This window comes from Phascolarctos cinereus, unplaced genomic scaffold, assembly GCF_003287225.1.
Source record: "Phascolarctos cinereus isolate Bilbo 61053 unplaced genomic scaffold, phaCin_HiC Scaffold_726;HRSCAF=1367, whole genome shotgun sequence".
In the NCBI taxonomy this organism is placed as follows: domain Eukaryota; kingdom Metazoa; phylum Chordata; class Mammalia; order Diprotodontia; family Phascolarctidae; genus Phascolarctos; species Phascolarctos cinereus.
This window is the reverse complement of record NW_027556098.1, coordinates 193,771,403-193,782,992: the sequence shown is the minus strand read 5'-3', so window position 1 is coordinate 193,782,992 and position 11,590 is coordinate 193,771,403. Positions and strand designations below refer to the sequence as shown.

Sequence of the window (11,590 nt, the reverse complement as noted above, 5' to 3'; positions counted from 1 at the left end):
TTCCCCTGCTCTACTGCCAAGAACTCTGGGCCCATCAGTTTCCCCCAGTTTAAGGCCCCAAAGTCAAAAACCTTCCTGCCGCCCACGCCGCTTTTCATAGTTTAGGCTGCAATCTGCAAGAATGCCTGGATCTCCCAGTTACCGAGACTAGGGGGACCGATGTACCTCTAGGAGCCTGGGGCACGCGAGAAGGGTCAAAAGCCCAGGACCCAGACCCAGACCCAGACCCAGACCCTCCCTCTCTTCCTACGTCACTTTAATTCCTCATTTCCCCCCCCTCCACCTGCCACCCTCAAACAGCGGGCGTCAAGAGAAATTTGACTGCTTCATCCGCCAATCAGAAGAGAAGTCTGTCCCGTGAGCCAATAAGAATGGGCGTGACGGGCAGGCCGTCTCGGCTTCCCGCCTCTGGGTGGGCGAGAGCGGAATGTCTCCGTCCCTCCCCTCTGCTCAGGGCCTCAGTGCAGAACCGTCGGCGGTCGGAGCAGCAGCAGCAGCAGTAGTAGCCGTCACTTGGGCTAGGATCCTCGCCACGCCGCCTCCTTCCTCCCATTCTCCACCCCAGCTCCAAAGCCCATAAGGCCTCCGTCACTCCCGCGTCCCAAGAGCCTTCCTGAGGAACCGCTGACCCAGCGCATCCTTCCTTCTCTAGTCGGCGGCGCCGAGAGAAGCCCCGGGTGGGGGTGGTTACTGCGGGGGTGAGCGAAGGTTAGCGGCCGGCATGATGCGGCTCCGAGGCTCCGCGATGCTGCGGGAGCTGCTGCTGCTGCATCCGCCCGCCGCCGGGGCGGCTCTGAGACGGGGACAGCCCCTTACCACCTTGTGCCGGCGCCCCCGAGGCGGGGGCCGGGCTTCCGCCGCCGCCCGAGAGTTGTTCCCCTGGCGGGGTGGAGGCGCCCGCCGGCCCGCTACGCCTCTGGCACGGGGGCTGTCGAGCTCCCACTCGGAAATCCTGCAGGAGCTGGGCAAAGGGAGCGCCCAGCCCCAGCCAACGCAGATGCAGCCGCCTTCGCCGACCCCCCCTAAGGACGGCTCCGGCGAGGCCAACGCCTATGGCAACAGCGAGGGGAAGGAGCCGGCAGGGGGAGAAAAGTGAGTCGCTTCCTCTAGCCGGGCCGAGGAGAAGGAGGCCTCTCCCTCCTCCTGGACTTGGGCTGGGGAGTGGCCGGGGCTGGGATGGAGCTCGAGGCTTCGAGGAGGGGAGGGAGGGAGGGAAGGGGGGGGAGAAGATGCCGGCTCCGCTGGCCCTGCTCGGCGTTAAGTGCGCCATGTGATTAGGCCCGGGCCCCGCCCACCACCCCGCGGGCCTCGAAGCTGCTTGCACTGCCTCCTCTTCCTCCTCCGCGCGAGATGCTTGCGCGCCCCTCCTCGGGCCTGGGCCCCCAGGTGCTGGTGGGGGGGGCGCTGGAGCCGGCGGCGGGGGCCACGCTGCCCGCGGCCGAGCACGGGTCTGCCCCCGCCCCCATCCCCATGCGTCCGGCTACCCGGCGCCTCCTCGGGATGATCCCCACGTGAACCTCCAGTGATGGGGGGGAGGGGGAAGGAATGATGGTTGGAGCCTCGCAGCCCGTATTTTCCTGATTTGTCACACCTTTTAAAGAGGTCGTCTCCTTCCATTTCCTCCCTCTTTCCCACTCCTTTTCTCTTTTTGTCCCTCTCCCCTCCTCCCCTTCTCTTTCTAATTCTCTCCTATTCCTTTTCCCTCTCTCCTTTTTCTCTCACTACCTCTCCCATTTTGTCTGTCTCCTTCCCCTTCTTTCTCCTCTCCCTCCTCTTTTTGTCCCTCTTTCCTCTCCCTTCCCCCCTCTGCATCTCTCCTTTTTTCTCTTACTCCCTCTTTTCTTTCTTTTCCTCCGTCTCTTCCTCCCTCCCCTTCTATATCTCTTCTTTCCCCTTCCCCATCTCCTTCCCCTCTCCCCCCCTTTCCCTGTCTCCTCCCCACCTTTACTTGTCTCTTTCCCCTTCCACTTCCCTGTCTCTTTCTCCCTCCTCTTCTCTGTCTCCTACCTCCCCTTCTGTTTCTCTTCTATCTTTCTGTCCTTCCCTTGGACCTTGTCACCCCATTCCCTTGGAAACCTTATATTTCAAAGTAATAGTGGGATCTTAGGAGTCTCCTTTACTTAGGTGCAGATTATCTAGGAAACCAGATTATGAGGAAGACGCCCCTGTGTCCCTGAGGATGGCATAAATTCCTTGCTCCCACTCACAAGCTGCTTTGGCTTGACCCTGATGTATTCTTTAATACTCTCTGAAGAAACAGTCAAGAGAGGCAAACGAAAATATTTTTTAAAAGTTAATAGTGATAATTTCTGAGGAATGTACTACTATGCAGAACCATTAGTGGCATCTGAACAGGAAACCAAATTATGAGGAAAAGGGTCTTGTAGACCAGAGGATGGCGTATAAGCCACACACTCCCACCCAAAAGCAGTTTTGGGTAGTCCCTGTTGTATTCTGTAGGATGTGTTCATATCTCTTAAGCAGTCAAGAGAGCCAAACTGAAATAGGACAAAACCGGTTAACTTGATGAAAAGAAATATTCACTCAAGCCATATGTTAATAATAGAATATTTTTTAAAATTAGAAATGTGTTCAATTTCAACAAGCATTTTGTTAGAGGTGTGAATTTTGCGTATTGAATACCTAATAAACCCTTCTTGTAAAAATCTCAATGGACAAAATGTAAAATGGGTTCTAAACTGCCTCCTCTGGTTTTTGCCTGAGTATGTGATCTCTGGTACTCTCCTACTTCAGCTCTTCTTACTATCCTCCTCTCGATAGAGTAGTGCTGCAGGGAGCTTGGCTTTTACAGTAGTAGATTGTTTGCTGCTGTCGTAGTTATAGTAGCTCTTGAAATCTTCCCAAATGGTTCCTTGACTTGTGCATGTTTTCCTTACCCTCCCCTAATTGTTTTCCAGAATGGAAAATATAACTTTTTAAAAATTATTTTTGTAAAAGCTTTACAATTCTACACCTTCGGGTTTTTTGGGTTTTTTTGGCCATTCTTGGGGGGGGAGAGAGAGAGAGAGAGAGAGAGAGAGTGTGTGTGTGTGTGTGTGTGTATACACAAAACCAAAAGTATTATTGTAATAGCATGTTTACTTCCTAGAATTGAGCTATGCTGTTTTATGATTTAGGCAATTTACCTTTTTAGAGGCAAGCAATCCAGAACTACATTGATTGAAAGTAATTACATTGTTTCCCTATGAATACCATTTTTTCCCTATGAATGACCTCAAGATGAAAATAGTAGGGAACCTCTATCTTTTTTATTCAATCTAGCCGGTGAGACAATTATCAACAGATAACTAGTTGCAAAAATACAACAGCTTTTCGGTATTTGATAGTAGTGTTCAAAAAAAAGCCACAAGATGGGGATGTTAATACACAGACTTAGATGCAGTCTCTCTGTCTTTTTTTTTATTCTTTTTCTCTAAACTATACATAAGTGCACATATCATACACATACACACACGCTATCCTTGTGTGTATTTATGTAATAGGATTTAAATCATTAGCCATCTAATGTGTAAGTCAGTTAAATTTTATGATGCTATCCACCAAATCTTTTTTACTTTGGTGATTCTTTGTTGATATTACCTTTTCTTCCTTCTGACCTGCTTTTCCCCCTACCTGCACCCCTTCTCTGCCTTACCTTTCATTGGGGAGGAAACAGGCTTCCTTACCTTGTATGGGAAGGATCCATAATGGAGTCCTTTGACTTGAATTTGTGAAATATGGTTAGTAATTTGGTGTTTTCTGTTCCAAATGCATTCAATCTATGTTAATCTTTATTTACCAGGAAGATTGAAAAGACATTTTAACCTCAGTTGCTTTTTTTTTTTGTCTAGGCAATAGGGTTAAGTGACTTGCCCAGGGTCACACAGCTAGTTAAGTGTCTGAGGCCTTATTTGAACTCAGGTCCTTCTGAATTCGGGGTGCTGCTCTATCCACTGCACCACCTAGCTGCCCCCTTAACCTCAGTTTCTGATGGATGAGTGCATTTATAAAATAGAATGTGCTCTGTTGTTAAATAACCATCTTTTTTACTGATAATGGGTCTAAGAATAGTTACCTTTAGTTCTATAGATCCAAGAGTAGAATTTGAAAAATGCACATTACTAAAGCCAAGAGTTCAAGATCAGGTATTCACAACATAAATGGAAATAAAAAGAAAAATTTGATGCTTTGTTCAAAATAAGCCGAAGTTCTTTCTAAAATTACAGTTTTGCTGAATAAGACAGCTTCCCAAAGCTCTGCTGCAGCATCTATGAGGAAAAGAGGCCAGAATGTATTAATTAGCTAGAAGCAGATGAAGAGAAGGTAGCCAAACTTGTGAGTGAAAAGGACAGATTACTTTCTGTTTAGTCCTTGGTAACTGTAGAGAAGGTAGAATTAATACTTTGTTATTACAGAGTAAACTTGAAAAAAAATCAAAGCCTTAGGGACTATTAACGTTCTTGCCATATTATAGAATCAGTTTTTGTCTAAAAAAATGGATTCCCGTCTTCTCTTTAATTTATATGTTACCCAGAAGCTTCTCTATGCCTGGAATTCATAATAAAAACTACAAATTTATCTGTGGCCATCTTTGAATGTGCTGTTTGGGTTTTGTTTGTTTTTTCATTGACAGCCCTTTTATTTTGAACTTAAGTACTGGCCGTTTGCTTTTAAACTCTGGTACCTTGAATAACTTAAGGGTAGATTTAAAAAAAATTTTTTTTAAGGAGCCTGTTGTTTGAGAGTCAGGGATAAAGGCACAAAGTCTTCTCCGTAGAGAAACAAATGAACAAGCACATGGAAATGGAGAATTCATGAACTCATAAGATTTTAGAGCTAGAAGGATACCTTAGAAATAAATCTAGTCCAACTTCTTTTATAGATAAGAAACTGAGATCCATGAGATGTGACTTGTCTGAGATCACCATGTATAGTAAGTAGCAGAGCTGGGGTTGGGACTCAGACCATTTAGCTTCCATTCTACTGCTGCACTTCATGTGATCATGATAAACTGTCTGGTTCCCGATTGTTGCTTTTGTTGTAACGTTTATCATCTCAGCTTCCCTAGGGCAGACAGTTGTGTTTTCTTCATTTATTTCTTCCACTATGCCTAGCAAAATATTTGTTTCACTCTGAGCACTTAAATCCCTAATGAATGCTCTGCTTATACATTATGAGCCTCTTTAGATTTTTAAAAAATAATCAATTACATTTTGAAGTATCTAAGTTGAAGGTATTACAGGTTGGTATTGTGAAAAGACTGATTTGTGTTGGCAAGGGGCCTGAGCTCAAATCCTGGCTCTGCAACTTTGTCCTTTGTCCTTGTTTATTCTTGGGCAGGTTACTTCTCTGGGCCTCAGTTTCTTCATCTGTAATGTTAGAGGATTGCACTAAATGAATCTAAGGTCCTTTCAAGTTATACATTTATGAGCCTTTGAATTACTGCAACATACTACAAGTAGGGCTGACCTTGAAAATGAGTCACACTATTCAACTATTTTTTTGCACTGCAAAAAATACTCATGCATCATATGCTTTCATTGCATGGTACACTCAGTAATTGGATGTTTTTAAGTTGGATCATTCCTCACTTTGCACTGACTACCGATTTCGATTTGGAAGTCAGATCAAGGTGGTAACCATTGCACAGATTTAATATTTAATTACTTTAGAGATGACCTCTTTCCCTAAGAATTATCACCATAGTAAAGATTAGGAGACTCCTGATGTGTCTTACCCTCTGGGGTAATTCCACATTTATTTCCATGAGTGTCCTTGCCCTTAAAAGTTGTATCTTTAAAAAGTTTACTCAATTGGTTAGAGCATAATATTGCTAGCAAGATCCAAGGTATCACGTTTAGTCCTGAAGAATTTAGTTGGCTTCACACGGAAAATTTGCATCATTGCAGACTACCATATATGCTAGATAGCGTCTTACAAATGTGTGCCCTTGGTGTCATTTGAAGGAACCAATGTGAAAATGTGGAAGTTTGAAACTTGAAAAAAAGCATAATAGCTCCTCTATGTAAAGAACTATCAGTGTGGTTCATATCATATGCTGTAGCTAACACAGCATACATTATAAGTTGTCAATTTTGATCTATTTTCGTTAGATTCTTCATTTTCACTTATTCTGTAGCAATTTTTTTTAAAGGGGGCATACTGTTACATAAAAATAAAATTGAGGACTTAGTTCAGTGTTTCAGAGATCCATGGTTTCATAGGTGTGGGCCACCAATTAACTTTTCAGACTGTATGACTATTGATGACCTTTGAGATTTGTTGTGGCCAAAAAGTTTATCCCTCTATGACAGCCTCCCTGAACTTTTAGCAAGTCAGTCCTTGTACAATAAGTAGGGTGTAGCCAGTCATAGGCCAGTGCTTGGAGTCTTTCCAACTTAGTAGGAAAGACCTGCCAGGAACTTCTGCCTTGCTGGCATAGCTATCATGAACCTGGAGTCATCTTACAAGGCAGTATTAGGGATATAATTTATTAGTAGTCTAGAACATATACACAAAATAGGGAAAGTAGTGATTTTCATGTCAATTAATGCCATATTCTATTTTAGATTTTTTTTTTCTCTTGGAGTAATTTTTTCCCTCTAAGTACACTTACATACAAATGTATATATGAGGTATCTGTGCACTTTTAAAATCCATTGAGTTATAATCATGAATATATTTTTGGCCTTGAAAAATAAAGATGAGGCAACTTTAGAAGTTGACCTGTGTCCTATTATGCTTGTAGAAAAGCAGAATATTAATGTATAGTTAGTTGATGTCACAGTTATTTCAAAAGCAGTCATAAGATGACTCCTAAAATTACTTGTCATTTACTTGATAGCGGCCTGCAGTGAATAAGGCAACATTGGTCTGATTTTAACCATATCCAAAAAAATTATCGTGGAATAGTACTTCATAGTACTACTTCATTCTGTGGTGTTCTGGTGGTGATTGTAGGAGTGAGCTACTACATCATTGGTGGCAGTGTTGACCTTAGGCTGTTGGCCTACTCTGAAGTCTGCTAAAGCATAGTTATTTCATTTGAAACCCTTTCTGATTTCATCCCCTGGGCTTGCTATAAAACTTCGAAGCAAAAAGGAAATGCTGAGTATTGATCTTCTAGGGGCCTTAAGAACTGTATTTATTAAATCCTAAATATTTGTCTTGGAATTGTGGGTGTAAGTGTTTTTTGGCTTTAGGTGATATAAAGGACTGTGACAGCCTCTATGTGTATGTTCAAGTCTTGGCAAAGGGTCCCTGGCGAAGACCTTTTTTAGATTTAGGTTTTTTCCTGTGGATCACAACAGAAAAATGACCTTCTTATTATATTTACATACCATCAGGGTTGGAGCACGAATATTTAGTGGCATATAAAAATGGCTGTTCTAGAAGGTGTTTAACTTCATAAAGGGTGTACATAGTATATATTCTTCAAATACTCCAGGCAGAAATGTTTTTAGGTAGCTTACATTTGTGGATTTTGTAGTTCTACTAAGTTAAAATAGGAAGTCAAGTAGGGAGAAAACACAAATCTTCAGATACTGGGAATTATATTGCAAATTGAAATTAAGTAATTTTCTAAATGTTAACTATCTTTCCATGTTACTACAATCCAGTAAACATTCAATTAGGTTCATAGTAATGAGATAGAGTTGGTAAGTGCAAATAATTTAATATTTGGACACTGAAGTACGTGTTTTTTGGATCTCTCGATACAGACCTATTAATTTTAGTGGCTAAACTTATTTTGATATTTCTAAATGTTTGTAACCTAACTCAGGTTTCAAGATAGCTCTAAAATTTAACGTTTTGTATTTTCTCTTCTGATAAATGAGAATATAGTTACCGTTATTTGATGACATTAATTTAACAGTGACTTCATTTTAAGGATATTTCCTAATACATTCTCCATTATGTGGAGTAAAAGGTTCTTCACCTTTTTATGGAAGAACTGCCTACCTCAAAACTAGCTAACTCAGGAAAGAATTATCAAATAGAATTTTTATATTTATTATTTATTATGCTGTAGTGTGCTTGCTTAAAAAAATGCTACTTTTATGCCATGGAAATAAGCATGAATTTGCTGACTACTTTAGTAGTCAACTTTCACTTGTTTTGAGCTCCATTTGAAAGAGATTTAATTGAAGATTTTTACAAGGAGATTGCCAGCTAGAGTGAAGAAAATCATAGAAATAGAAAATGAAATTCCTGTAGTTAATTTTTTTAATGGTTCAGGAGCACTAAATTCTTATGAGGCTGTATAATTGCCTGTGATTTCTGGATTATACTGATTCAACTCCTGACTGATTTGTTGATATATGAAATAGTTAAGACACAGCAGATATAACTGATAAAAAATTTAAGTAGCATTGCCAAGACAAAAGACTAATTATTGATAAGTCTTCAGGTGAGAGTCCAACAGTTATGGAGCTGTTGGAAAAATTTTGTCATGGGATTCAGTGCTGTTTGTCGTTTAAATTAAATGTGCATGACTGAAAACAGAATTTAGGTATTTTATGAACCTGTAAAATTTAAAGCATATATTTTAAGGCAGTTTCCATGCTTTGATTACCTATCAAAAGACTATTCAATAGAAATTATTTGATAAGTAACATTCGTTATCATTTGCTGATGTGTAAAGAAGCAGATATATTTTAAAATGAAAGCATCCATTTTAAACCGATTGATAATGTATGCTAAGCTAAAATTATGGTTTTGAAGGTTGGATATGTTTGCAGTCTACTTATTTGTAATATAGACATAAAATAGATTTTTAAAAAAATTAATTTATTTTTAGTTTTCAACATTCACTTCCATAAGCTTTTGAGTTTTAAATTTTCTCCACCTCCCTCCCCAGGGTGGCATACAGTGTGATATAATCTCTACATATACATTCATATTAAACATTTTCATATTAGTCATGTGGTAAAGAAGAATTAAAACCATTAAGGGGGACCACGAAAAAAGAAGAAACAGAACAGAAGGGAAAAAAGAGCAAATAGTGTGCTTCCATCTGCATTCAGACTCCATAGTTCTTTTTCTGGATGTGGATAGCATTTTCCATCATGAGACTTTTGGAGATATCTTAGATCTTTGCATTGCTGAGAAGAGCTAAGTCCATCAAAGTTAGTCATCACACAACATGGCTGTTAACTGTGCACAGTGTTCTCCTGATTCTGCTCATTTCACTCAGCATCAGTTCATGGAAGTCTTTCTAGGTTTTTCTAAAGTCTGCCTGGTCATCATTTCTTATAACACAGTAGTATTCCATTACATTCATATACCACAACTTGTTCAGCCACTTCCCCAATTGATGGGCATCCTCTCAATTTCCAATTCTTTGCCACCACAGAAAGAGCTGCTATAAATATTTTTGTACAGGTGGGTCCTTTTCCCATTTGTATGATCTCTTTGGACACAGCCCTTGAAATGGTAGTGTTGGGTCAAAGGGTATGCACATTTTTATAGCCGTTTGTGCATAGTTCCAAATTGCTCTCCAAAATGGTTGCATCGTTCACAACTCCAACAATACATTAATATTCCAATTTTCCCACATTTTCTCCAGCATTTATTATTTTCCTGTTTTGTCATGTTAGCCAATCTGATATGTGTGAAGTGGTACCTCAGAGTTATTTTGATTTCCATTTCTCTAATCAATAGCGATTTAGAGGATTTCATAAAATAGATTCTTTAAAGGACTAGCTTGAAAAACTATCAGCCTGATTCCTTAGAAGTAATCAAACCTGAGGGAAGTTAGCTTTCTTATTACCTTCCAAAAGTACTAAATTAGGAATTGTATCAGTAATTTCCATGATATGATTGGGAATGAGATTGTCCAAATTTTGCAGGTAGCTGAAACTTAACTCATTTGGGTACCAAAGCTCTTGATTTAATAATTTTTCATGTAAGTTACTTTAAAATGTACCAGACATATTGCTGCTTTAAATGTAGTATGGCAAATATATTTATGTATGTAACAGATAATATATAAATATATAATATATTCCTATTTAATAATTTAATATAGCAAATATATTTAACCTTTTGTTGTCTATGCAGGGAAACTCATTATGAAGAGGTGGTGAGGAATAAAAAAGGAATACAGGTATTTGGAGTCAGGTGACTTGGATTAAAATCCCAACTCTACCTGTATGACGTTGACCAAGTCACTTATCTGCTGGAACCTTCAGTTTTCTCATCCGCAAAATGACATGCTTGCACTGAATCACCTTAATCTTTTTTGCATTGTAACAGTAATAGCAGCGTGCATTTATATAGTGCTTTAAGGTTTGCAAAGTGCTTTACAAACATGGTCACATTTTATTTTCATGACAAACCTGCCATGGAAGTAGGTGCTATTATTATCCCTATTTTACAGATGAGGAAACTGAGGCAGAGAGGTTAAAAATGATATATCCTGGGTCACACATACAGCAAATGTCCAAGGAGGGATTTTAGCTCAGGTCTTCCTGACTCCAGGTCCAGTGTTCCATCCACTAGGCCACTTAACTGTCACATGGACCTTTTTGGCAATTTAAAGCCTATTGACCTCTTTTACAAAAATATATATATTTAAACATATAAAATAAAAGGCATTGCCATGGGGAAGCAGAGGCTGGCATATTGCTTGAACTTGGGAATTCTGTTACATTAGGGCTAAATCCATTGAGGTGCCTGTACTAAGTCTGACACCAGTATTGTGTATCCCTGGGAGCGGAAGATCACCAGCCAACCTAAGGAGGCTGAGACTGCCCAAGTTTGAAACAGTCAGAAATGCTGATCAGTAGTACTATTGGCCATTTTATAAGTGGTGCTACACTTCGAGGCAGGATGAGATATGGAAACCAAGTCTCAAAAACAAATTAAGAAACTCAATTTAGGATTATATAGGAAACAAATTATATGAAGTACAATTATCTTAAAAAAAATAATTTCACAGTCCTCAGATTAAGAACCACAGAGACAGTGGTCTCTGCTAGCTCTAAATCCCATACTATGTTTGCCCCTCATTAAATGACCCTCAGGCTACTGTGCTTTTTCATGACCTTGTTTGTTTTTTTCTTTTTTTCCCTGCCTGTTGCTGACAGCATACCTATTTTTAATAATGACCTTTTGTCTTTTCAGTCCATAATCTGTTGTGATCTGGGAAGACCAGTAAGTAGTACTATTAGAATTATCTAAAGTAAATACCTGAAGACTCATATTAAATAAAAAGCAGGAACATTAGTACATGCACTTTGTGGCATCTGTATTTAGCTGCTTAGAATCAATCCTAGAGCTATAGAACTTTAAGACTCTGGAAAGCATCCTTTCCAACATTCTTATTTTACTTACAGGTTTGAAAACTGAGGTACAGAGAGTGCAAAAAAGTGCTGTCTTTATTCAAAGGAAAAGCCTTTTTTGCTTACTTCTGTATTCCTAGAAATGTTGGATTGTTGAAATTGGACAAGTGATCTGGATAAGTGAGAGTTACGTTATTTATCTTTCAAAAGATCTGTGATTTTATTAGTGTGAGCAGTCTTACCACTGCTGATGCAGACTCAATAGCTGTGTCCATAAAGCAGTCCCTTTGATGATAGGCCATCAC

At 40.2% G+C, this 11,590-nt stretch overlaps 1 protein-coding gene across 5 annotated transcripts in view; it reads left to right on the top strand.

Moving 5' to 3' along the window:
• The first annotated feature begins 411 nt into the window (after positions 1–411).
• GLS (glutaminase) overlaps positions 412–11,590 on the top strand; it is an 87,795-nt gene continuing 76,616 nt past the window's right edge. For 3 of the 5 annotated variants that reach the window (XM_020993585.2, XM_020993587.2, XM_020993589.2), the window contains exon 1: positions 413–1,092. In XM_020993585.2, coding sequence (XP_020849244.1) covers positions 722–1,092 — 371 coding nt within the window. In that variant the 5' untranslated portion in view covers positions 413–721. Of the gene's footprint in view, positions 1,093–11,590 lie in introns of all 5 variants that reach the window. The other 2 variants (XM_020993588.2, XM_020993586.2) reach the window with 2 other exon arrangements.